This window comes from Castor canadensis, chromosome 6 (genome assembly GCF_047511655.1).
Source record: "Castor canadensis chromosome 6, mCasCan1.hap1v2, whole genome shotgun sequence".
Classification (NCBI taxonomy): domain Eukaryota; kingdom Metazoa; phylum Chordata; class Mammalia; order Rodentia; family Castoridae; genus Castor; species Castor canadensis.
The window spans coordinates 43,655,991-43,682,854 of NC_133391.1; the positions used below are offsets into that span (position 1 = coordinate 43,655,991).

The 26,864-nt window shown below is 42.5% G+C and overlaps 1 protein-coding gene across 1 annotated transcript; it reads right to left on the reverse strand.

The window, feature by feature from the left end:
• Positions 1–667: 667 nt before the first annotated feature.
• On the reverse strand, positions 668–25,335 carry Atp6v1e1 (ATPase H+ transporting V1 subunit E1). Its single transcript, XM_020153859.2, has 9 exons — positions 25,174–25,335; positions 16,116–16,181; positions 12,076–12,185; positions 11,505–11,571; positions 7,245–7,334; positions 6,662–6,730; positions 4,735–4,829; positions 2,223–2,310; positions 668–1,127 (listed from the first exon to the last, which is right to left on the reverse strand). Exons 1-9 carry the CDS (start codon positions 25,204–25,206, stop codon positions 1,065–1,067), a joined length of 681 nt encoding a protein of 226 aa, XP_020009448.1. The 5' UTR covers positions 25,207–25,335; the 3' UTR covers positions 668–1,064.
• Between the last annotated feature and the right edge of the window lie 1,529 nt (positions 25,336–26,864).

Below are 26,864 nucleotides of genomic sequence, written 5' to 3' on the forward strand. Positions count from 1 at the left end.
TTTCAAGGACTGACAGATGTCAATTATCAAGTGCAAGGATTTGGAAAATACTTCTTTTCTAGGTTACTCACTCAGAATTGCACTTTTTTTTTTGCAGTATTGGGGTTTGAACTCAGGGCCTCACACCTTGAGCCACTCCATCAATCCTTTTTTGTGATGAGTTTTTTTTGAGACAGGGTCTCTGAACTGTTTGCTGGGCTGGCTTCAAACCACAATCCTCCTGCTGATCTCTGCCCCCTGAGCAGCTAGGATTATAGGATTACAGGAATGAGCCACTGGCACCATTTTTTTTTTTTTTTTGAGCTGGGATCTCACTGTATTGACCAGGCTGGTGCAGAACCCCTGGGCCCAAGTGACCTTCAGCCTCCTCAGTAGCTGAAAGGTATGCACTACTGCGCCTGGCAGAACTTTACTCTCTCAACCACCTTACAGAAGAAATTCAGCCAGGTGCCAGTGGCTCACACCTGTAATCCTACTACTCTGGAGGAAGAGTTCAGCAGTATCGAGGTTTGAAGCCAGCCCGGGCAAGCAGTTCTTGAGCTCTTATCGCGAAAATACCCAAAAAAGGGCTGGTGGAGTGGCTTACATGATTGAGCGCCTGTGAGGCCCTACATCAAACCCCAGTACCACAAAAAAAAAGAAAAAAGGTAAAAAAATTACAATTCCATCCACAGAAAGCCTTTGTTTTAATAAATAAAGGGTGTTCATGGCTCCACATCTCTATCACATTTACAAAAGATAAATTCTAGTACAGTAAGGTAACAGTGAAGCTACTACCGCTGAGAGGAACTCACACTGCATGTGTGCCTTACACCCAAAGGGCAGGGGACAGCATGCATGTCACCCTCTAGACTAGCCTCTGGGGTGGAGAGACAGCACAAGACTCAGCACCACTCAGGCTGGGTTCTGGACCATGCTATGTTGTCACCACTGGGCCAGGGGTGCTAGCTACAGAAGGGGATCCATGGTAAATACACAGCAATATACGAACAGCAAAGAGGAAGCTATGAGGCAATCTTGCTTCTTCAAAAGTAGAGCAGTGGGTGATCCCCACTTCCAAAGGCTTAGTCCAGAAACTTCCGATTGGCATTTGCACCAAACAAGGCTCCCCGTACTTCTGGCATCATCTGTGGAAAAAAATAATTCAAAGTGAGCACCGTCAATTGGAGAACCTGTTGAGAGTGCCCATCTGCCTCCAGAAAGTCGTTAACCTCTGTGTCACAAAGCCAGTGAGGCACATCTGTCTTCCCCTTATCTGCTGTGTGGTGACAGATGCTGAGCTAATCAGTGGAGTTAAGACTGCCTGCTGACAGAAAAGAAATGAAAATCTAAAGTTACATTGTGACGAGTCTAGGAGCAGCAAACAGTGAGTGCCCACTATGTGCCAGAGCAAGCATGTGTTAGGAGGATTTAACCTTCAATTTCTCAGGCTGCACTGTATACAGTGGTGGCCACACATGGTTCTGTTCTCACAAAAGGTGACTGAAAGTTTGTAGGTTTTCTGTGGTGCTGTACCTGGAACCCAGGGCTTTGCGCATGCTAGGTAAGAGCTCTACCACTGAGCTACTTCCCAGATCTTGGTTTTTTTGAGACAGGGTCTCACTGTGTGGCCCAGGCTGGTCTGGAACTCTTAATCCTCCTCTCTCAGCCTCCTAAGTGCTGGAATTACAGGTGTATGCTGTAATTACAGATGTATGCTACCACACTAGGCCTGAAGTTTTAATCTTAACTGTACATCCGTGACTAGCGGCTACCATTCAGAACCACAGGGTTCTAAGGCTACACGATAAGCATTTGCATAAACAGTAAACTGTACTTGCAAGTAAAGGGATAAATTAGCAGTCCAGGAGACTACCACCCCAGGAAGATGCCCTGGAAGTGGAGTTTTCCAGGCTTGTTTCCTTCGGTGCACATCTGGAAACATTTGAAAATGTTATGAAAACATAATTTCCTTAAACAATTATTCACTTTAATTCCCATCATTTCAGGGGGAGAGAGAACTTCTACCAACATCTCTAGGTGCACTAAGATGTACACATTAGAGTCCTACATAAACAAAACCCTGGTTCCAATCCCAAATCCTCCTTCATGTGTGCATAATTCTCATTCTCAAGACAACGTTAGAAAGTATGGAAAGGGACAAATCTCAAATGCCAGTGCAACAAGTCGTGTTCTGCACACCGCTTCACAGCAGCAGGTAAGAGGAAGCTTCCCACACTTACCTGCTGGGCGATAAGATCCAGCCGGCTTTCCAGGGTGTTGGACACCTTTATCTTGCGATCCCCATTATAGATTTCAACTCCACCAGCTCTACAAACAACACAGGAAATAATCATCACAGACTTGAGGACACTTCTCCCTCAGAGGAAGGTCTCTTAGGCGTATGGAGTGTGCAACAGAGGCAGTGGGCCTGCTGTTAATTCAAAAGCTGTTTACGGTGTTTGTACTGATGCCACCAAGTGACTGCTTGTGTGCCAGTTTGATCCACTGTAACAGCATCCAATTTAATTCTACCAGCCAGGCCTGCCAAACACAATGAAAATGGGAGGGCTTCATCTCAGTCTACACATCCATCAGTCTATTGGTGAAATGAAGTTCTAAAGCCCAGTGCTGCCCAATTACCACATTACATAATAAACCCAACCGGTGTTTTGTTTTTTTTTTTTTCTTCCTCCTTTTTCTTTTTGGTGGTACTGGAGTTTGAACTCAGTGCCTCATGGTTGCTAGGCAGGAGCTCTACCTGTGAACCACTCTGCCAGCACCCCCAATGGGTTCTGAGATGTCACTGACACAGGCAGATATATTATTTCCTTTTATTCTTCTTTTTGGAAGGCATTGGGGTCCTGAACTCAGGGCCTTGTATTACCACCCTGGCAGCAAACAACTAGCAAATCTTTACTTAGGCCTTGAGGTAGGATCTTACTATGTAGCTCAGGTAACCTCTGAGTTCTTACTCTTCCAACCTTTGACTTCTAAGTGATGAGATTACAGGTGTGTGTTTTCCTATGTTTCCATTCAGAAATAGTAATATTTGGGGCTAGGGACATGGTTCAAGTGGTGGAGTACCTGCTTAGCAACCATGAGGCTACGAGTTCAAATACAAGTACTGCAAAAAAATTGAAAGGAGACAGTAATGTGACTGTGGCAGGGAGTCACAGAACCTGCTGAGGATATCATACAAGTGGTATGTGTACTTATTTTATTACTTTCGGTGCTTGGGATTGAACCCAGGGTCTCCCCGGTGTTAAGCACGTGCTCTACCACTGAGCTACACCCACAGCATAATTTACTATCCTAATCCTAAAATTCAAACACATCTGGCCCCAAGGGCTCCAGATGAGGAACAGCAGTCTTCAATGCCGCTTACTACTCACCAGCCCTGTACTCAGTGCTTGAGGCACACTGTCCGCTCAGTGTCCGCAGGGGTCAAGTGCATGGTCTCACTTAAACTTCACAAGCACTCTTTGAGTCGCTGCCATCTCAATAAGAGATGAGGAAATCAGGGCTCAGTGAGAGTAAATAAGCAGGCAAGAGTACTCAGCTAGTAAGTGGCAGAATGGGGAATCAACCCTAAATATGAGCATGCATACAACCCTGATTCAATGCCAAGCTCCAGAAACATCAATTCTGACAATAATCATCTCAAATCTTACAGGCCTGACTCTCATGAGTTCATGTGTCTGGCATTCGTCAATGGCGTGGCCAGGTGACATGGAGAAAGTGTCCCAGGTCTCCTTGTCAGGAGACCACGGCCTGGAAATGTTCTGTCATTTCCTTAGTAGAAATTCCATTGGCATTTGAAACTATTTATTAGCTATATATATTTTTGGAAGTAGTAGGGTTTGAACTCAGGCCTCACGCTTTTACCACTTGAGCCACCCCACCAGCCCTTTTTCTGTTAGGTATTTCCAGATAGGGTCTCATGAACTATTTGCCCAGGCTGGCTTTGAACTGTGATCCTCCCAATCTCTGCCTCCTGAATAGCTAGGACAGGCATGAGTCACTGGCACCCAGCTATGATGGGTTGTTTTGAGATCAGGTCTCTTGAGCTATTTGCTCAGGCTGGTTTTGAATCATGATTCTCCTACTCTCTGCCTCCTGAGTAGCCAGGATTACAGGCATGAACACCAGCACCCGGCTGACAATTCTTATATTTGATAATACTCAGAAGTAGGGATTGTCATTCCAAGTACCCAATGTAGACATGAGAACCCACCTCTGGGCCCAGGGTGCAGAAGTGCCACCCATTCATCAGAAGAAGAGACCAACCATAAGCTAGGTCTTTGAAGCAGGCTCACTGGTTAGCAAGAGAGCAGAGTGACAGAAACAACAGCAGCATTCCACTGGAAACAGTCACATCTCTGTCCTTGTGGCCAAGACCACGTTGGAGAAAATGCTTTGTGCTCTACCACTGAGCCACGCCCCTATACACAATCATTTTAAAAAGGACCAGTGTTAGCTGCGTACCAGTGGCTCACATCTGTAATCCTAGCTACTAAGGAGGCAGAGATCAGGAGGATCACAGTTCGAAGCCAGCCTGGGCACATAGTTCACGAGACCCTATTTTGAAAACCCTATCACAAAAAAGTAGGCTGGTGGAGTGGCCCAAGGTGAAGGGCCTGAGTTCAAACCCCAGTACTGCAAAAAAAAAAAAAAAAAAAAAAAAAAAGAAAAAAGAAAAAGAGGCCCAGTGTTAAGGCCATTCTCACAGATGTCAACAGCAAGATGCCTTACATTTCCTCTGGCAGGTAGGCCTCCTGATCAATTTGGACATCAACATCTTTTTTGGTGGCAATTTTATACATGGGAATTGCTTTTTGGACTGCAGCCTAAAAAAAAAAAAAGATTTTAACAAAAATTATGGAGCAGATATCCCCCCAAAATAATAGACTATACAAACAAGGACATCCCTATTTGATTCAAGTAAAAGAAACAGATATGCTGTAGTGGTGATGTGAAATGGTGCCACTGCTGAGGAGGAATGAGACAGAATGAGAGCCTGCACATGGGGCGGGTAGAGGGGGAAGAGACAAGGCAAGTTCTGTGAAGCACCTATGGGTTTGACAGCTGACAGAACATGCTTGGGACAGGCAGTGAGTGTAAAGCATGGACAGTGGAACAAAGATGGGATATGAAAACATCAAGAAGAGTCTGTAGGAGTGACTCAAGTGGTAGAGTGCCTGCCTAGCAAGTGCAAAGCCCTGAGTTCAAACTCCAATACTGTAAAAATAAAAATAACCTTCCAAGAACATCAGGAGGAGAGCGAAAGGAGAAGGGAGGAATTTGATATTGACTTGAACTTTAAGTAGCATTCACAAAAAAAGGTGAGATAACAAGCAGGACATGGTGGCTCACATCTGTAATCCTAGCTACTAAGGAAGCACAGATCGGGAGGATCATGGTTTGAGGGCAGCCTGGGAGAAAAAGTCTGTGAAACCACACGTCAACTCACAAGGTGGGCGTGCTGGTGCACACCTGTCATCCCAGCTACTCAGGAAGGATAAACAGGGTTATAATCTAGACAGGCCTGAGCATAAGTGTGAGACCATGCTCAAAAAAAGAATTAAACAGGGTTGGGGTCATGCCTAACCAAGTGCAAGGTCCTGAGTTCATACCCAAGTACTGCCAAAATAAATAAACAGTTGGTGAGGATGTGGAGAGATTAGACCATCTGTACGTTGCTGGTGGGAATGCAAAACAGTGCTTGCAAAACCATACGGCCCTTTTCAAAAACTTAAGGATCCAGCAATTCTACCTTTGGTTACAGACCCAAATATCCATGTGTGTACGTAGACAGATAGATAATAAAATGGTACGTTCTGTAATTGGCCTTAACAAACTCTGACGTATGCTACAACATGCGTAATGCTTGACAATATCATGCCAAGTGAAATAAGCTAGTCACAAAAGAAAGCAGAATTGCGGGGAGGGGGGTAGTTAAGAGGTTAATGGGCACGGAGTTTCAGACAGGAAGATGAAAGGAAGTGGATAGTGGTGATGGGCGCCCACCACCACAAGCACAGGTAATGGAAGGAAGATGAAAGTAGGTTGTTACTGCAGCATTACAATTGTGTTGTAGAAAAGTCTGCTCTTGAATGCTATTGTATTCCATACCCCAACACCAAATCAAAGTAGTTTTTTGGCAGTACCATGGTTTGAACTCAAGGCCTCACACTTGGTAGGCAGGTGCTCTACAGCTTGAGACACACACTCCCAGCCCAAAATAACATTTTCTCAAATTGATGCATATATTCAACAATCTCTGTTCCTGATAAAGGTTGCAGTGCCATGGAAGAAGGACATTAATCCCACAGTAGCTTGCTGATATCCTCCACGCTGACCAGCCTCTTCTGTACTTCATTTACAACATAGTGGGACTTTCTGATTTTTGGTTTGGACTTTCTGAAACAGGGTTTCACATGTAGCACAGGCTGGCCTCAAACTCACGATCCTCTTGCCTCAGCTAAGTGAGTGTAGAATTGCGGTGTACCACCACAGCCGGCTTTTATTTTTGGTTTCCAGTTTTGAGTCTCCCTCCTTGGCTTCCAGAGTCTGGGCCCACAGCACACACCTGCACCAGCTTTGAGCTGCTGTCTGTTAGTGCATCCATGTCATCATCACATTTTGGTCTTTAAAAAAAAAGTCCTTTTCAATTGTTTACCTTCACCATAGGGAAGTCTTGTTTCCTGCAACGCACAATCATACGGGGCTCCAACAACTGGTACAAGCCCTGTAAGAATTGATTACATTTGATGAGTGGAAAATGCAAGTTCTAAGATAGAGCAACAGCAAAGCATGTTCCTACAGTTCTTTCATCTAGTAAGTAAGGAGAAATGTCGCCTGGTTGCTCCCCAAGCCCAGCAAACAGTATGAGAGCATGGAGAGAAGATCCTGCTACCACATGCCAGACAGACAGACCCAGGGCTGGTGGTCCAATACAAATTCATATGCGAGTCCCAGCAATGAGGCTAGGGACAAGTATTTGATGATTAACATAAGTAAAATAAGGATTATCAGACCAGGGGTGCACAACTGTGTCTACACAAAATATTTTGAGGTAAAATTAAACTGGGGAAATTTAGACTCTTAAGAGCCTTCTCCAACCAGACAGGCATCACTGTCCTGGTGGCACACATTGTAAACACAGAGCAAGTAAAAGTGAAGACGCTAAGGTGAAGATACAGGGAAGAGGCTGGCGTATCAGAGACACTGTCAAATGCTCTCAGAACTGGCACTCGACGTACCTGGAGGACCAGTCCATCCAGTAGCACTTGGTACCTGGTTGTATCTTTCACCACCTTGCTGAGTCTCTGTTTCGCTTCATTCAGCAGGTCCTACAAAGAGTGGAAAAGAAAAGGTTATCTACACATTGTGGACTATGCCTTGCAGTCACCTCACATTCTATTGCCGGTCTTTCCTGAGGCACATGATGAAGCAGATGTGACACTAACACACTGGTGTAAGGGAGCCTGAAACACAACCCTTGTGTTCAGTCTCCCTCACGTATCCGTCACCCAGAAATCCACACAGCCAACAGGCATGAAAAGATCTGAACGATACAACTTTGAAAAGCAAGATGATTCCCAGCCTAGCATGGTACTTCATCTCTAATCCCAGCACTGAGGATAGAATCCAGGGAACGTGCCCCTACTTTTTAGGAAAAAAAAAAAAAGAACATTGACCTATGTAAAAAAGGGAACTAGAAATTAAAAAGGAAACAAATCTCACACAGTTTAAAGGTATGTTGGAAATTAAGTCATTAAATCACGTGTTTATTCATTACTGGCTTAAAGAAGACTCAGTTCTCTATTTTTGGTGGTAGTGGGGCTTGAACTCAGGGCCTACACCTTGAGCTACTCCACCAGCCTTTTTGTGTGAAGGGGTTTTTCAAGATAGCGTCTCGTGAACTATTTGCCCAGGCTGGCTTCGAACTATGATCCTCCTGATCTCTACTTCCTGAGAAGCTAGGATTACAGGTACGTGCTACAAGCGTTCAGTGTTTTTTTTTTTTTAATTTTGGCAGTCGTAGGGTTTAAACTCAGGGCCTCACGCCAGCTGGGCAAACTCTCTAGCATGAGTTACTCCACCAGCCTGATTCAGTTCTTTTAAAAGGCACAAATAATGTCTCTGAATTCAACTATTTTCCACTTAACTCTGTCAGATATGTTTAGTTATAAAAACATATGTTTATATGGCTTAGTTTTACATCATAAGACTTTTGGAAAAATTATGTTTTTGGGTATTTTAAGCAGGAGGCTCCCCTAGATGCAAATCAGGATTTGAATATAGGATGGAGAGCAGGGAGCAGCCTTCTATTGAAAAGTCCTTTATCTGATTCTGGGAGCCAGCTTGACCCTCATCCCTCTAAAACACCAAGACTGAACCCACACCCACAATGAGCACTCACTCCACAGATCAGCACCCAAGCAACAGTGCTCATAAGAGGGCAAGTCAGAGCACTTTTCACCTCTTGTGGGGTTTTAGATGGAGTGAATGCATTACCTATTTTAAAATGTATGTTTAAAATGTCATAGTGAAGCCCATTATTTTGTTCAATCAATATATGCTAATATAAAGAGTACAAAAAATTTTTACTGGTTTGGCCCTGGGGTGTAGCTCAGTGGTAGAGCATCTACCTAGCACACGAGGTCCTGGGTTCACGCCACAGCACACAAAAAAGGGAACAAGATAAAAGAATTACAGGTGGATATGGTGGAACATAGCTGTAATCCCAGCATTCAGAAGGCTAAGGCAGGAGGATCATGAGTTCAAGGCCAGCTTGGACAACATAGTATTTATTTATTTGTATGTCTATGTATGTATGTATGCATGCAGTGCTTGGAATTGAACCCAGGGCCTTGAGCATGCTAGGCAAGCACTCTATCACTTCCCCAGTCTCCCTTATTTATTTTATTTTTAATCCAAGGTTTCACACATGGTAGGCCAGCACTCTCCCAATGAGCTCGTGTTAATTTTTTAAATTAAATTAAATTTAAATTGTCCAGGCTGGCCCTAAATCTGTGATTCTCCTGCCCCAAGCCTCCTGAGTAGGTGGGATTACAGGCCAGCACTACCACAATCAAGCAGCTTACAAAAGCATATCAATAAATATTTTAAATTAAAACTTTAAGTGAATTAGAAAAACAATATTAAGTAAGTAGATGAAAATAAAAAGCATGGCAAGGAACTGGAGATGTGGCTCAAGCAGTAGAGCATTTGCTTTGCAAGCAGAAAGCCCTGAGTTCAAAACCCTGGTCCCACCAAAAAAAAAAAAAAAGCATAAGGACCAGTTAGCTGAAATTAGAAGAGAAAAGGCTGGCAGTGTCGCTGAGTGGTAGAGTGCTTGCCTTGCATGTGCAAGGCCCTGTATTTGATCCCCAGCACTGCAAACACAAAAGAAGTCAGATCTGCTAACCACTGAGTCATTTGCATTTGGTTACAAAACCTAAATATGCCAAGACAAGTGCAGTATCAGAAAATTTATCATCAGGGGTTGGGGTGACTTCTGTGGTAGAGCACTGGCTTAGCATGGGTTCCATTCCAGCACTTAGTGAAAAAATCTTTTCTAGCTAGGTAATTCCACCTATAATTCTAGTTACTCAGGAGGCAGAGATCAGGAGGATCAAAGTTCGAAGGCTTCCCCAGACAAATGATGCTCAAGACCCTATCTTGAGCTGAGAGAAGTAGCATTTCTGAAGTATCTATGAGTTACCAATTGGCACTGAAAAAGAAAACAAAACAAAAAACCATTTCTATAACGTATTTCTTTAGCATATTAGATAATGTTTCAGATCCTTTGCACTTTACTATTATTTATCTTCAGAAAGACAGCACATAAGCCAAGGGCAATAGTCCAAGCCTATCTGTATTTGGGAGGCTGAAGAAGTATCATGAGTTCAAGGCCAGCCTGGGCTACATCACCAGACCTGGTTATTTTGCAGTTAGAGTCTCGTGAACTATTTGCCTGGGCTGGCCTCAAATCAAAATCCTCTCAATGTTGGCCTCCAGGTAGCTAGGATTACAGGGTGAGTCAAAGGGGTCAGCTCCTCAAAGCATTTTTCTTAGCAAAACATCTCATCTTTCTGAGTTCCCATTTTTTTTTTTTTTTTTTGAGTCAGGGTCTTGCTATGTAGCTCAAGCTGGCCTTGAACTAATGATCCTCCTGCCTCAGTCTCCCCACTACTGGGATTACAGGTATGTACCACTATACCCAACACCACTTTTGTTACTGGAACCACCATTCTCCTTGTTACTCACGAATGAAAATATAGTGTTGGATTTGGAAGAAAAGGAGTCAATGATTAATCAACGTATAGAAAGTCTTCCTATAATAAGTGCAAATACTGAAAACCATCTTCAGTTCTCATTCCCACCATAGTGGGTTCATAAGGACAGATACATAACACAACACTGGCTTATATTTCTTTTAATATCTAAGACAATGGTGTGTTTTCCATTTATTTAGGTTTTATTTATTTAGTTTTATAACTTTTTTCCTATAGGTCTGTCTTCCTCATTGACATTTAGCTCTAAAGCTGGAAGAGTGGTTCAAGTGTGTCACACAGCTTACCCTAATCTTTATTATTTTATGTGCTAACTGGTTATTGTTGGCAGGCAAGAAAACTATTAATTCATAAAGAGAATGTATATTCTTTTCATAACCAGTAATCTTTTCAGTTTAATCATAACTACAAAATGAAAAAACAAACAAACAAGAAAACAAAAACAAAATAATCGCATTTTTTCTTTCCTGATATTTGTATAACACCTATTTCTCCTTTTCATAATGAAGCTTGGGACTCCACAGTAACCATGAATAAAATGGAAACAGCTGGCATTTGTTTGGTTTTGAATACAATTCAAAGAACTCTAGACCATCTCAACTAAGTGCTATGCTTCTGCAGGTTCTACCCTCTTTCTTGAATGACTACAATACTTCCCAAATGGTGCTCTTGCTTCGAATGCCTTCCCTGTTAAATTCAGCCTTCACGCTCACACCATGAGCCCTGTTTATGATATTGCCCACAAAATAAAACCAAAACTCCAATGGCTTTCCACTGAAAGCAGCTGCTACACTTCAGCCTTACATGCATGGTCCTAGATTCACCCAATCCCACCTTTCTAGCCTCATGCACTGTACAGTCCCTCTACTGTTGCTCTACAATGTTCTGTGAGATCAGAGGGTTCTTGAACTTAGGGCTGGTCTTTTGTTTATATTTGTACTTACCATAATACCTAGGATAATGATTTGCTAAAAAAAAAAAGTTCTTTCTAAAAATTATTCATCAGACTGGGGATGGTGACACATACCTGTACTCTCAGTACTAGGGAGGCTGAGGCAAAGGAGGATCAGAATTCTATGCTACATAGTGACACCCCATCTCAAAGCAAAAACAAAAACAAAAAGTCATCAACTTCTTAATGTTAACTGATGATTCTCACTAAAGGGCAAGTGAATAAACATTTTATAACTTTACAACAACTACTAGAGGCTAATTACTCACAGTGACAAGGTCATCTCTTGCTCTGAGGACCTTTAGCCTTGCTTGATTCATCAAATTGGACATCTGACTGCAAAAGGCATGGGAAAATATTATCAGGACAGCATAAAAAACAAAAACCATGCAGAAAGAAATATATAGTCTCCTATGTATGTATCATGAAGATTTGGCAACTAGTAATTCTCTTTCTAATGAGCAAAGAAAACCCCACTGAGATATATTTAGTGGTTTCTGCCAACTTATTTTCAAAAGGAAATTTTGATGAGTAATGAAAAAGTGGCAAGAGCTTTCACAGCAGTTACTGAAAATTAATCTTTAACAATCTTGCAAATCTTCCACTCTCACAAATGAGGACAGAGAAGTTAAACAACTGCCCAAGGTCAGATTAAGTAGTAAGTAGCCAATTAAGATCTGGACTCCAAAGCTGCTCTGTCCTCTTATCCCATTAACCTTTTTTTTGAGAGGTGATGCTGGGGATAGGACTCAGGGCTTTGCACATGCCAAGCAAGCACTCTGCCACTGAGCTTATACCGCAGTCCTATGATTTACTGGCTTTTGAAATCTGTGTATTTACATTTTCTTCTGTTGCTCAATCTGCTTTTCTTTCTTCTCATAGTATTCCATAATCTTCAGTCTTTGGGTCTGCACAAGACGACCTTTCTCGATGTTGAACTCTTCTTCTGCCTACAGGGAATTAATTATCATCAATCATTACATCAGATTTTGACAGTTTTATTTCAAGCATCTGGTTAAGGGATACTTGCTTATGGTCATTTAGTCCATTTTTTAAAAATTATTATTACTGTTATACTGAGGAACATTGTGACATTTACAAAAGTACTTACAATATCTTAAATTCACCCCCTCCATCATTTTCATTTATCTCTCTCTGCCCCTGCTTCTTAGAATAGTTTCAACAGGTATCACTGTTCCATTTTCATATATGAGTACACAATACATCTACCATTTCTAAAACAGAAAATTTATTGTGATGTTTGTCTTCAAAGATTACTTATAATTTATTCAAAAGGAAAGACCAGTGATTTTTATTACAAACAATGAACCAGGAAACTAAAAATGTGATAAAGGGTAAGAGTACCATGCCACATACACAAAGTTACAAAAGGTACAATCAGAAAATTCTTTTTTGGGGGGCAGGGGACAGTACTGGGGTTTGTACTCAACGATTATGTGCTTGTTAGGCAGACACACAACCACCTGAATCACAAATCCAGCCCTGGATAGAAGATTCTTTTCATGAAAAAATTATTATGCATTCTAAATGAAAATCCATTTTCATGAGACAGGGTATTGCTATGTAGCACTGCCTCCAAACCTGTGATCCTCTTGCCTCAGCCTCCTGAATGTTGGGATTACAGCTGTGTACCATAATGCTTGGCATTTAATCCATTTTTTTACTAGTGTATAATTAAAGAACACAAAACTTGGGTTACTGCCTATAAAATCTGGTCAAGTGAGCCCAGTCTTAATAATAAACTCCCTTGTAAAATGAAATAATAAAAAAAACAGTATTCTAGCTGGGTGCTGGTGGCTCTAACTGTAATCCTAGTTTCTTGGGAGACTGAGATCAAGAGGATGGAGATTCGAGGCCAACCCAGGCAAATAATTTGGGAGACCCGTCTCCAAAATAACAAAAAGAAAATGGACTGGAAGTATAGTTCAAGTGGTAGAGCACCTGCTTTGCCAGTGTGAAGCCCTGAGTTCAAACCGCAGTCCTACCAAACAACAACAACAACAAAAAGTTTATTTTCTCATGAATTAAATAAGACAAATGTCAATAGTCTTTAAGATATAGCTAGGGCTGGTGGAGTGTGTCAAGTGGTAGAGTGCTGCCTAGCAAGCATGAGGCCCTGAGTTCAAGCCCCTGTACTGCTAAAATAAAATAAATAGTTTAAAAAATAGCCCCTGAAATAAAAAAAAAAAAAGGCAGGCGATGGTGGCTCATGCCTGTAATCCTTATCTACTCAGGAGGCAGAGATCAGCTGATCTCGATTCAAAGCCGGTCCCTGTAAATAATTCGAAAGACACTATCTCGAAAATACCCAACACAAAAGGTCTAGTGGAGTGCTCAAGTGGTACAGCGCCTGCCTAGGAAGCATGAGGCCCTGAGTTCAAATCCTAGTACCACCACCAAAAAATAAAGATGCTGCTTATATAAACACAGGTTATTAGTTTCATGGGTCAAATTTGGATATTCAAGGCTTGGCACAGGTCCTTGAACTTGCACATTCTAAAATAAATGCCTTACAGCTTATTCTATGCCTTTTGTGGGAAATACACACAGATGGTGTTACACTGGATAAGAAAGCTTTGACCTTTTTTTTGTTTTAGTGCAGTGCTGGGGATGGAATCCAGGGCCTTGCTCATGATAAGCAAACATTCTACCACTTAGCTACACTCCTAACCTTTAGGATAAAATTACTTCAAATAGGAATGCATTTATCAACAGTTTTTTTATTAGTCCCAGAGAAAAATAAGGGAACTAGTCATAGAAGAAAACTGTGGTGTTGACAGACTCAGTGGTGCGTGCCAGTAATCCCAGCACTCTGAAGGCTGAGATAGGAAGATCTCAAGTTTGAGGCCAGCCTGGTCTACATAGTGAGTCCTAGGATACATTGGACTACACAGTAAAACTGGGAGAGTGTGGGGGTGGGGAGGGAGAGAAGAGAAGTCACAGTGCTTCCATAAAGATAAAGATAACACTAAACAATAGCCTAATGGGAGGTAAAATAGTCTTTTTCCATTTTTTTTGGTGGCACTAGCGTTTGAACTCAGGTCCTCGAGCTTGCTAAGCAGGTGCTCTTACCACTTGAGCCACTCCACCAGCCCACTTGTCTCCTTAAATAATCAAGCCAGGCACTGCTGGCTCATACCTGTAATCCTAGCAACTTGGGAGGCTGAGATTGGAAGGATCTTAGGATCCTCAATCTTGGGAGGCACATAGGTTTGTTTTTTTAATTTATCTTATCATTTTTACAATTACTTACATGTGTATACATTATTTGGGCCACCTTCCCCCCCACCGCCCTGGCACATAGTTCTTGAGTCCCCATATCCAAAATAACAGGAGCCAAGTGGACTGAAGGTGTGGCTCAATTTCGCGGTACCGCGGTAGCCCCACAGACAAGCCTGGGCCAGAGCAGCATAGCCCCCTGGACAGACTGACCTCCACCCGGGAAAAAAAGAGAAACTGAGTACTAAGCAGTAAGAACAGTTAAGACACGCTGGAAAGAGGGTGGGGGGCCCTGAGCGCTGAAGATTGGGGGAAGGGAACCCTTCCCGGGGCTGTAAATAAACAAGCCGGGCAGGCCGGAGAGGCTCTGGCGGGAGCGGGGCGCGCCCAGCAACCAGGAGCGGAGACGCTTGTGAGAGGAGGGAAGACCCACTTCCCACGTGAACTGTAAATAAACACGCAGGCCTGACAACGCGGGGCAGTGGCACCTTCCCCAGTGCTTGGAAAGGGGAAAGCCTGTGGCAGAGGCTCCCGCACAGGAGAACTCTGAGCAAACAAAGCCTGCGGGGCCAGGTGAGTGCTAAGCTCACCCCAGAGATCTGCATAAATAATGCCGCCAGCTACAGGCTGAGAACAGCAGGCAGGCAGCCACAGTTGCAGATACCACTCTCAGAACTGCCTCCAGACGCTTTTTTTTCTCAAGCCGAAAAACTTACTGAAACTGCATTTGAACTGGGGACTCTTGGTGGGGCTTTTTTTTTTTTTTTTTTTTCGTGTGTGTGTGGCTTTTTTTTTTTTTTTTCCGTGTGTGTGTGTGTGTGTGTGTGTGTGTGCAGTTTTGTTCTACTTTATGCATCCCCTTTGATGAGACAACTACAGAACAACATCTGAGGCACCAACTCCAGGACTGGAGATTGAGACGGACATCCAAATTATTAAAACTGAAATTGCATTGCATATAAACTTGGAAGTTTTTTTTTTTTTTTTTGTTTTTTTCGGTGCTGGGGACCAAACTCAGGGCCTTACACTTGCCAGGCAAGCGCTCTTCCACTGAGCTAAATCCCCAACCCCCAAACTTGGAAGTTTTTTGGTTTTTTTTTTTTTTTTTAATTTTCTATTTTCCATTTTATTTTAATTCATTTTTATATATAGATATTACTTTCATATACTTATTTTTTATTTTTTTTATCTTTGATTTTCAATCCTCTCTCTGTCTCTCTATTGTCTGTTCAGCTTACTGTCGATTAGCACACTAACACTCCCTGTTTATACCTTTGAAACTCTCTTGTCTGATACCTTGTTCTGCTTTCTCCCTCTTGTCTGTATATTTGTTTTCCCCTTTTCTTTTTCTTGCTTTCCATCTCAGCTCACTCTTCCATTCTCAATATTACCATTGTTATTATTACAAGCTAGAAAATACTTAATTACACACAGTACAGGGACAGTAACAACACCAAGGACAATGACAGGAAGACAGAAGGTGTGGCTCAAGCAATAGAGCACCAGCTTTACAAATCCGAAGCCAAGTTCAAACCCCAGTTCCACCAGGAAAAAAAAAAAAATAGACATTTTTATCAGTCCCATGTAATGTTTTGGTTAGCAAAACTGTATAAAACTTAAAGTTAGAAAATGGATCTTACCTTCGCATCTATTTCTTCTGCTTTCTCATTGGCTTCTTGTTCAATGAAAGCCATCATGTGCTTTATCTGTGAGAAAAAGATCTTATATTTGAATTCAATAAAAGAAAAAAATATGATCTTGTTTTTCTGATTCACTCAATAATTATTTATTAAATGGATATATGTACCAGCTGAATACAGGGATGAGATAGTTTTTGTTCTTTGAAATGGGTTCTACCAAAGAGACAAGATGCTATAATTCAGTAACACAGAAAAACAGGACATCATTCTCCTCTCAAGGAACTTGGAATATTTGGGAGGACTGGTATATACACTCCTCCACTTAACACCCCTTTAGCCAGCACCCTTCTTTCTCATCTCTAATAAAATATGTCAAAAAGAAACATGGATTTATTGTTGACTTTTTTTTGCAGCACTGGAGTTTGAACTCAGGGATACATGCTTGCTGGGCAGGCCCTCTTCCTGTTTGAGCCACTCTGCCAGCCCTTTTTTGTGGTGGGTTTTTTTCAAGATAGGGTCTCACCAACTATTTGCCCAGGGCTGGCTTTGAACTGCGATCTTCCTCATCTCTGCCTCCTGAGTTTGGATTATAGGCATAGTCACTGGCACCCTGCTTTATTATCAATTTTTTTTTTTTTTTTTGGCAGTACTGAGGTTTGAGCTAGGGCCTACACCTTGAGCCACTCCACCACCCCTTTTTTTTATTGTGATGGTGTTTTGTTTTGTTTTTTTTTTTTTTGATAGGGTCTCACTATTTGCTTGGGCTGGCTTTGAACCTTGATCCTCCTGATCTCTGCCTCCTGAGTAGCTACGATTACACGCCTGAGCCAGTAGTGCCCAGCCTTATTTATTTATTTAGCTATGACCTCACTATGTATCCCTGAATGACCCTGAACTCTTAATCCTCCTGCCTTAGCCTCCAGAGTACTGGGATTATGGTGTGTACCACCACATCCCTCAAGCTTTCTTACCTTCTACTCACAACACACTTCAATCTGACCTCTGCCCCCTCTGCTCCACAGAAAGTGCTCTATCATAAAGCGACAATCTCCTTGCCCTTAAATCTTAGCATTTTACTTGATCTTTCAGACCAACTTTACTTTTCTTTTTTTTTTTTTGGCAGTACTTGGGTTTGAACTCAGGGCCTTACACTTGCTAGACAGGATTTCTATCACCTGAGCCACACCACCAGCTGTTTTTTGTGTTCGGTATTTTTGAGATAGATCTTGTGAAGTACTTGCCCAGGCTGGCCTTGAACTGGAATCCTCCTGATCTCTGTCTTCCAAATAGCTAGGATTACAGGTGTGAACCTCCAAACCTGGCCCAACTTCCCTTTAAGAATCTCTTTGTGTTTGCTTCCTGACTTCCTCCCTTGTTATTTATCTCTTTTGGGGCCATACCATTCTTCCTCTGCCTCTTGGAGGTGCTCTTTTGGGATATCCTACTGTTATGATTATTTTGAGGGTTATAACCTCCCAAAGGCTCCAGTGTTGAAGGCTTTGTCCTCACCTGGTGGGTCCAATCATTGAGAGAGAGGTAATTAGATCATGAGGGCTGTGACCTAATCAATGGACTAATCCCTTGATGGATTCATAAAGGCATTTTTGGAGGTGGTGGAAAACAGGAAGTGGGGACTAGTTGGTCACTGACGGTATGCCTTTGAGGATGTATCTTGTCCCCTGTGCCTCCCTTTTGTTCTGCTTCCTGGCCACCATGAGATAAGCAGCTTTGCTTGCCATATGCACCCTGCCATGATATACTCCCTCACCATGGCCCAGTTTTAGTCCTGTGACTATAGACCTAAAACTATGGAAATCATGAGCCAAAATAAATCCCACCTCCTTTAAATTGATTCTTTTAGGTATATGTCACAGCAATGAAAAGTTTGAAAGTGTGACTGACTTGCACACCTACTCACAAAAACCTAAATTCAACACATTGAATATTAACTGTGGGTTACCCCCTCCCTTCTCCCTCCTATCTTCACCTAAGACATCAGAACCAACAGACTGACTCTTCCTTCTCCCTCAGTCCTCACATCCAATTGATCACCAAGTCCTACCAATTCTCTCTTCTAACAGTTTTTTGCCACTTTTTTATTTTGGCAGTACTGAGGTTTGAACTCAGAGCTTTGTGCTGGTTAGGCAGCATTCTTCCACTTGAGGTACATCTCCAGCCCTCTCCTCTAACAGTTTTTAAATTTGCCCACATCTCTCCATCTTCGGACACTACTCCAGTCCATGCCATCACTTTGCAGCTGAATTTTGACAACAGCTTCCAAATGTCTCCCTGCCTTCAGTCCTACACCTTCCCTACTCTATTGTAGGGAAGATCCTTTTAAAAGGATCTTCCCTACAATATTGCAGAGATCCTTTTAAAAATGCCTGCCTTCTGTCTCACTTCACTCCTCTAGGAGAGAGTACAAAGAGTCACTGTGGTACATGCCTGTAAACCCTGATCCCAGCAATCTGGGAAGCAGCGGAAGGAAGATTGAGACTTTGAGGCCAGCCTGAGTTATATAGGGGCTCTGTCTCAAAAACCGAAGCAGGGGTTGTAGCATAAGCAAGGCCCTTGATTCTATCCCCAGCACTGCCCATAAAGAAAGAAAAAAAAGCCCCAAGGTACCAGTGGCTCACACCTGTAATCCTAGCTACTCAGGAGGCAGAGATCAAGAGGATCTGGGTTTGAAGCCAGCCTGGACTAGCAGTTTAAGAGATCCTATATCAAAAAAATCCTTCACAAAAAAGGGCTGGTGGAACTATTCACAATAGCCAAGTTATGGAAACAGCCAAGATGCCCCACTACTGCCGAATGGATCAAGAAAATGTGGTATTTATACACAATGGAATTTTATGCAGCCATGAAGAAGAACAAAATGTTATACATTCACTGGTAAATGGATGGAATTGGAGAACATCATTCTGAGTGAGGTTAGCCTGGCCCAAAAGACCAAAAATTGTATGTTCTCCCTCATATGCGGACATTAAATCAAGAGCAAACACAACAAGGGGATTGAACTTTGATCACAAGATAAAAGCGAGTGCACACAAGGGAGGGGTGAAGATAGGTAAGACACCTAAAAAACTAGCTAGCATTTGTTGCCCTCAACGCAGAGAAACTAAAGCAGATACCTTAAAGGCAACTGAGGCCAATAGGCAAAGGGGACCAGGAATTAGAGAAAAGGTTAGATCAAAAAGAATTAACCTAGAAGGTAACACATACGCACAGGAAATTAGTATGAGTCGACTCCCTTTATAGCTATCCTTATCTCAACTAGCAAAAACCCTTGTTCCTTCCTATTATTGCTTGTACTCTCTCTTCAACAAAATTAGAGATAAGGGCAAAATAGTTTCTGCCGGGTACCGAGGGGGTAGGGGGGGTAGAGGAAGGGGGCGGTGTGGGTGGTAAGGGAGGGGGTGGGGGCAGGGGGGAGAAATGACCTAAGCATTGTATGTATATATGAATAAAAAAAAAATTAAAAAAAAAAAAAAGGGCTGGTGGAGTGGCTCAAGCTATAGGCTAAGTTCAAACTCACACTGCCAAAAAAAAAAAGCCAGGCTGGGCATTGGTGGCTTACACTTAATCCTAACTACTTAGGAAGCTGAGATTTGGAGGATCAAGGTTCATGGCCAGCCCAGGCAAATAGTTTTTGAGACTCCATCTCCAAAATAACCAGAGGAAAACGGACTGAAGCTGTGGCTCAAGGAGTAGAACAATCTGAGTTCAAACACCATTCCCACCAAAAAAAAAAAAAAAAAAAAGATGTGTATATTTTAGAAAGTACACATTCAAGCACCATCTGGGACAAACCCTGCACAACATTCCTCAACACTCTTCAGACACAGCTCCTTGAGTTCACTGTTCTTTCTCATCTCCAAGACTTCAACTTTGCTCCAACCTTCCACTTGCAACACTACCTCCCTCCCCCACCTCAGGCCTCAGCCTGCTTAGCTGCCACCTCCTATGGGAAATCCTTCCTGAGCCTGTCACTTCTGTGCACCTAGGGCACCCTGTCCCTCATCTACCATAGCACCTAAACATTATTTTTAAAAAAAAAAAAAAGAAGCACTTTATTCCTCAAGTAATCAGAAAACATAAAAATCATCAAAAGATTTTATGTTCAACTTCAGTTTTTCAGGTTTCAAGAGAATTTTTTTTTTTTTGTGGTACTGGGGTTTGAATTCAGGGCCTACACTTTGAACCACTCCACCAGCCCTTTTATTGTGAAGGGTTTTCAAGATAGGGTGTTGAGAACTATTTGTCTGGGCTGGCTTTGAACCCTGATCCTCCCGATCTCTGCCTCCTGAAGAGCTAGGATTACAGGTGTCAGCCACCAGTGCCTGGCTCAAGAGAAACAATTTTTAAAGAGGGGCTTCTTTAGTTGGCACAATCAATCCAAAGCTTACTGCTGCAAGGAAGCCCCTGTTTTGCTAACAGGTTTAAAGAAAAAGATATCAAAAACATCTTGGAATTATATGCAGGGTCATACAGCTACACCTTCTATTTTTCCACTAACTGCTACCACACAACTTTCCACAAATTTGATCTGCCCCTAAAACATGACAGGTGTGCTCACTGTACAGGAATAGCAAGTAACAGATCTGGCAAAATTCAACCTCCAAGTGTACTTGGGAGCTGAGTTCGCCTCCAGCACCATGTGTAACACTGATCCTGCGTCTGCCTTCCCTGAAGAACCCCACCCTCCCAGCACCTACATTATTTGCTTCCCTGCTCCCATCCTCAACTAAGCTAGGAAACCTGTTAAACTGGAAGGTTGAGATGTCTGCCTGCAACTGTAAACTAAAGCCCTCCTCAATGAGTTTGGAGTGACTGATCGAACTCTGACTTGTAAGACTATTGTCCGAGTAGAACTACAACCAGCACAGCTCATCAAACTCACTGGTAGGAAGGCTCATTTCATAGGGGCTCTTCCTGAAATGAGTGATGAGGAAAAAAATGAAAAGGCTAAAAATCTACATAGGATCTCTAGGTGTTTATCCCTTGTCTCTTCCACTAAAAAGTAAAGCTCCATGAGCATAGGGATCTTGCCTATTGCTAATACCATGAAACAACCTCTCCCAAATAGGTAGGTACTCAGGAAACATCTGTTAACCAATGAGAGTATGTTGGCAGTTTCAGTCTCCTGAGGAGTAGTGTGTACCAGATACCTAATGGGGATTAACAATCTAGAAACAATTCCAATAAAACCTGTCCATGTACCACAAAGGTATCCTAAACCTGTAGTACACACAGGTGTACAAAAGTGAGTTTTGTTTCACAACAATGTGAATATACTTAGTGAACTGTACAACTAAAAATGGTTAAGGTGGTCAATATTATACTATGTATTTTTTTAAGCAGAATTTTTAAAAAAGTGAATTAAGAAAAAAGTGAGCTAAGAATACATCTTTGTGGCAAAGACAGAATGGTTTAGAAGGGCTGGGATAGTGACTTAAGTGGTAGAGTGCCTGGCTAGAAAGGACAGCTTTCTTCTTTGAAAAAGATTCTTAGGAGCCAGTGTACTGTTGATTAAGCAAAAAAAAAAAATATGGCAATCAGTCTACTTCATAGATAATACAATATTTAGAAAACCTCAAGCCAGGCACAGTGACTCACACCTGTAATCCTAGCTACTTGGAAGGCGGAGATCGGGGGATGGAGGTTCGAGGCCAGACCCTGCAAAAAGTTTGTGAGACCCGCATCTTCATTAATAAAACGCTAGGCTCTCAACCAATAAAAAGCTGGGTGCAGAGAGAAGCATAAATAGGAGTACTGAGGTCCAGGTCAGTCCTCAATCCTATGGAAAAAATACCTACAGCAAAAAAGGTTTGGGGGTGTGGCTCAAGTGGTAAAGCATCTTCCTAGCAAATGTGAGGCTCTGAGTTCAAACCCCAGTAAAGCTGAGAAAACCTCATGCCTTGAACCTTTGCGGGTAACTAACCCAAAACTATGTGTACCTTGCTTAAAGATGAGCCCTCCCAGACTTAGGGTGTGTGTAGTGACAGTGAGGAATGAGCTTCTCTACAGGTTCTGTTTGAAGCCTCAATGAACTCACTCTCTCTGGAATTTTAAAAGTAATTTACATAGGGCATTGAGTGTGGCTCAGTTGTACAGAACTTGCCTTGAATTTTAGAGGCCATGGGTTCCATCTCCAGTACGGGCAAAAAAAAAAAAGTAGCTTAAATACAGTAATCCAAATTGGTGTTTATAAATGCTACAAGACTGGCCTGGCCTCTAGAGGTGAGTCCTGATGTAAAACTGTATTATCTGCCTTCATCACCTATGCTGGACCCTCAGCTGCCAGAGTGAACCCGACTAGCCTGGCCTAGTACAAAACAGAGAAGCCTATTTACAGTCAACCAAAAGTTCCAACAGTGAACCCCTTAAGGACATTTTAACTCCACCCTCCCCCCAAGGCAGTAAAACCAGACCTTCACAAAATACTTTTTGGTTTTTTTTTTGCTAACCCAGTAATTAAACGTTGAGTCAGGTTTCTTTTTTTTTTTGTGTGTGTGTGTGTGTGTGTGTGTGTGTGTGCGCGCGCGCGTGTGTATCTGATTCTGGGGATGGAAGCTAGGGCCTCAAGCTCTATTACTTGAGCTACATTCACAGCCCTTTAGTTTGTTTGAGACAGTCTTGCTAACCTTTCCTCTGGCTGGCCTCAAACTGTAATCCTGTCTCTACCTCCTAACAACTAGGATTACAGGTGTGTCATCATGCCCAACTCAACTAAAAATTTAGTAAATAACCATACACCCAGACAAAAGAGCAAATTTTGGGCTCTGGGGTGTGGCCCAGTGGTAGACAGCTTACCTGGCATGTGAGTGATGGTCAGCATTACACACATACACAAAGCAAATATATACAAATATTTTAATATGATAGTGATGAAGTCAGGGAATCCAGGATTTATTAAGAACCTACCAGTGGCTATGCCTGTAATCCCAGCTACTTGGTAGGCTGAGATTGGGAGGATCGAGGTTGTAGGACAGCCAGAGAAAATAATTTTCGAGATCCCATCTCCAAAATAAACTGACCAAAATGGACTGGAGGTGTGGCTCAAGTGGTAGAGTGCCTGTTTTGCAAGCACAGAGCCCTGAATTCAAACCCAGATCCCACAAAATAAATAAATAAAGAAATATTAGTCCCCCCCCCCTCAAAAAAAAACTCAACCTACTATGTGTTTGACACTTGGCTTATACACTGCTGAAAATACTCTGAACAGAACACATGGGAAAAAACCTCAAAAACTCATGAGTGTAGCTCAGTGGCAAATCCATTGTGTCGCAAAGCCTGGATTTGATCCCCAGCAAACTCCCCCTACCAATAAAAAAAAAAACAAAACACTGCCTTAAATGTAGTGTGGTGGGGTACAGGCAATACACAAGATTCTTAGTTTCTCTCATTGTATCTAAAGAAAACATGATTTTGATCTAGAGTCCAAGGAGAAACACTGTTTTACTTTTGCAGTGTACTTTTTCTGAGGAAGCTTCCAATGGAACAAGCAATAAGAGGAAAAAGGGAGTTAGTACTGTGATTCATAAAAGCAAGTGGAGGCACTGTATTTTTCCACGACATCAAGTTTTTCCTATATTCAAAATCAGAAGCATCAATAAATGTTCAAAAACCTCATTTTCTGTAAGAATACTGCACTTCCTAACCTTCTCCATAGATATTACTTTTGTCATTTCCCTTTTGTGATTAGCACAAGAACCAAAAAGAAAAAAGAAAAAGACTTCTTACTGTTCTTTGTGCATATTCCGGTAAGGATAAGATGAAAAGACTTTTTTTTTTTTTTTTTTTTTAAGGAAATGGAAACGTGGGAGGAAAAGACATTTTATTGCTCATCTAAGATGCATAAGTCAGTGAGCGTCCCTTAGTCAGAGAATTTTCCCAATACACGGAAAAAAAAGACTTAGTTCTCTAAACTATGCAGACGTAAAATGCAGCCTTAAACGTCCTTTTTTTTTTTTTCTTTTTTTTTAAACGTCCTTCTCTGAAAAACTAATCCGCAATCTGATGAGTAAATGTAAGGATCCCTTTCAGGATATCAATCAGCAAGGCACATGGAAACCACTTTTTCTCTTGTTGTAGACCTACCAACACCAACGTGTTTAGAGACTTTCGCCTTGCAATATTCTTTTATTTTATTTATTTAGAGGAGAGATCTCGCTATGTAGTGCAGGCTGGCCAACAACTTCAATCCTCCTGAGCAACTGGGACTACAGCATTGCCCCACCACGCCCGATACGTTATAATATTCTAATGCCTACAAACCTGAAGGTACAGCAAATTTTTAAAACCAAAACATGTTTTCCAGGGCTGATTATATAGTTTACAAACTGATGTAAGTTTACGACTGAGCAACAATGTTTTCCATAAGCCCTGGCTCCCCTATTTTGTGCCAAACACTGTTGGGAACTCAGGCTCACACATGGAAAAAAAGAGGATTTTGCATTTGTCAAATCTTTTTTGGCATTTTTTTTTTTTTACATTTTTACTAGCATATATTAGCTGTCCGGGGGGAGGTGTCATTGTGACAATTAAGTATGTACCTTTATTAGATTCCCCCTCCCTGCATTAATGCACAAGCTAGACTTCTTATGAAAAAGACTTCCCCAAGATGAAGAAAGTTCACAAAGCGAATGACCTCAAAACACTGACAGCTGCTCTTCCCCAACAATTTTTTTCTTATCATATACTGAGCCTTTCGGTGGTGGTAAAATTTAAAAACATCAAATGACAGTCTGTAGTCAGCCAGCCCTTGCACAGCTCTTGCGGATCCCGCAGTGAGTACTCCGGGAAAACAGAGGTGCCGAAGGGGGAGGCCACCGGCTAGGACGGTCAGGAGGCCGGCGCGCTGGCGAGCCGGCCGCACCTGAGACCAGAGAACTCAGCAAACTTCCTCCCCGCACACGGACTGCTAGGGCCAGGGAGCTGCGGGAAGGGCCTGCAGCAGCACTCGGGCTGCTCAAGACCCGAGTCTTCCTGAGCTGGACTCCGGCCCGCCACCCTGTGTCGGCGTTGCGCCTTCGGGAAACGAACTCCTGCCACTCACCTGCTTTTGCACGTCGGCATCGCTGAGGGCCATGGCGAAAGCGAAGGTAGGCCAGTGGGCGCCTGACCAGAGCTTAGGCTGAAATAGGGGGCGAAGAAAATGGAACAGGAAAACCCAGCACAAGTTCCACCTTTCGTGACTTTATAAATCGGCTTCCGGTTCCTGGCAAGTGACAGTGCAGACCAAGCCCTCTCAGCCAATGAGAAGAGAATAGGGCCCAGGAAGACCCGCCCTCTCCCAGCCTTGTCCCGCCCTTCTCTAACGGGCGCATGCGCCAAACATCACCAGGCGCGTGACTTGTTTTCATGTGTGGTGATAGCCTCTGTAGAAAGTGGGAAAATGAGGGTTTTATTTGGCGGTACTGGGGTTTGAACTCAGGGCCTACACCTTGAGCCACTCCACCAGCCCTTTTTTTGTGTTAGGTATTTTTGAGATAGGGTCTCTCGAACTATTGCCTGGGCTGGCTTCAAACCTTGATCCTCTTGATCTCTGCCTCCTGAGTAGCTAGGATTACAGGTGTGAGCCACCAGTGCCAGGCTTAACTCAAGCTCTTTAGCCTTGGTTTCTTCATCTGTAAATGGGGATGATAATGCCCACCTCTTAAAACTGTGTATTAGTTTGCTCCTGCTGGTTTAACACGCATGGTCGAAACAATAGTATTATTTTCCCATAGGCTAGAAATTCAAGATTGAGGTACCATCAAGGTACGTTTCCCGAGTCCTCTTACAAAGCTGCTTCTACCTGCGTCCACACGTTGCCTATTTTCTGTGCAGATATGGAGTGATCTCTGCTGTCTCCTTTCTTGTAAGGGCAGGTCCTTATGTAAGGGACCTGCCCTTACAATGACAGAGGTGACTCCATTTTGAATAAGAGGCACTTTAGAAACAGATTTGTAAAAGGGATGTGGGAAACAACAGGTTTCTCACAAAAATAACAAGCCTCTAACCAAAATAACAAAATGTAGATGCACAATGTGGTAGTGGGCCCCAAGGCCAGACAAGTTGGGCAGACTCCCAAGGTCAAGATGAGCTGACAAGACCTTCTTGGAATGCTCAGTTTGACAAGCACAAGGACAGACAGGTAGTGGAGTTCAGTGAGAAGCTGACTCAGCACCAACAAATTACAAATACAGTTTCAAGGTAGTATAGTTGGACCTAAGCCAGTTAGTGCACTGTGTCATCTCCTAGACTTCAGCCATTCTTTGGCTTAGCTCTTTCAATAAGTTCCACCCGTCAGGGTGCTTTCCTACCCTTTCAATAAACTTTGTGCTTGCTTTACTCTTAACTCCTAGTCTGGCATCCTCAATCATTGACTATGCCAGGACATGATCAACAAATCCATTATCACTTTCAAGGGGGAAAAAACCCAAAAGATCTCATAGTTCATTTAGTTGCCATCTTTTTTTTTTATGGTTCCTTTTGGCTGTGACAATTTCCCACTTTTTCTTTGGTGATAATTGGGGATTGTAACTAGGTCCTAACATATGGGAAGCAATTGAACCCAGAGCCTTTCATATGATAATCATTCTACCTCTTGAGCCATGCTCTCAGTCTTCCTTGTTTTTGAATAGCTTGAAAGTTTTGAAAGAGTACTCTAGGTATATTGTAGGGTTTTAATCCAGTATTATTGAATGTTTTTGGTTTTGAATTGAGAGACGGGGTCTCAATAGGTTGTCCAGGCTGGTCTACAAC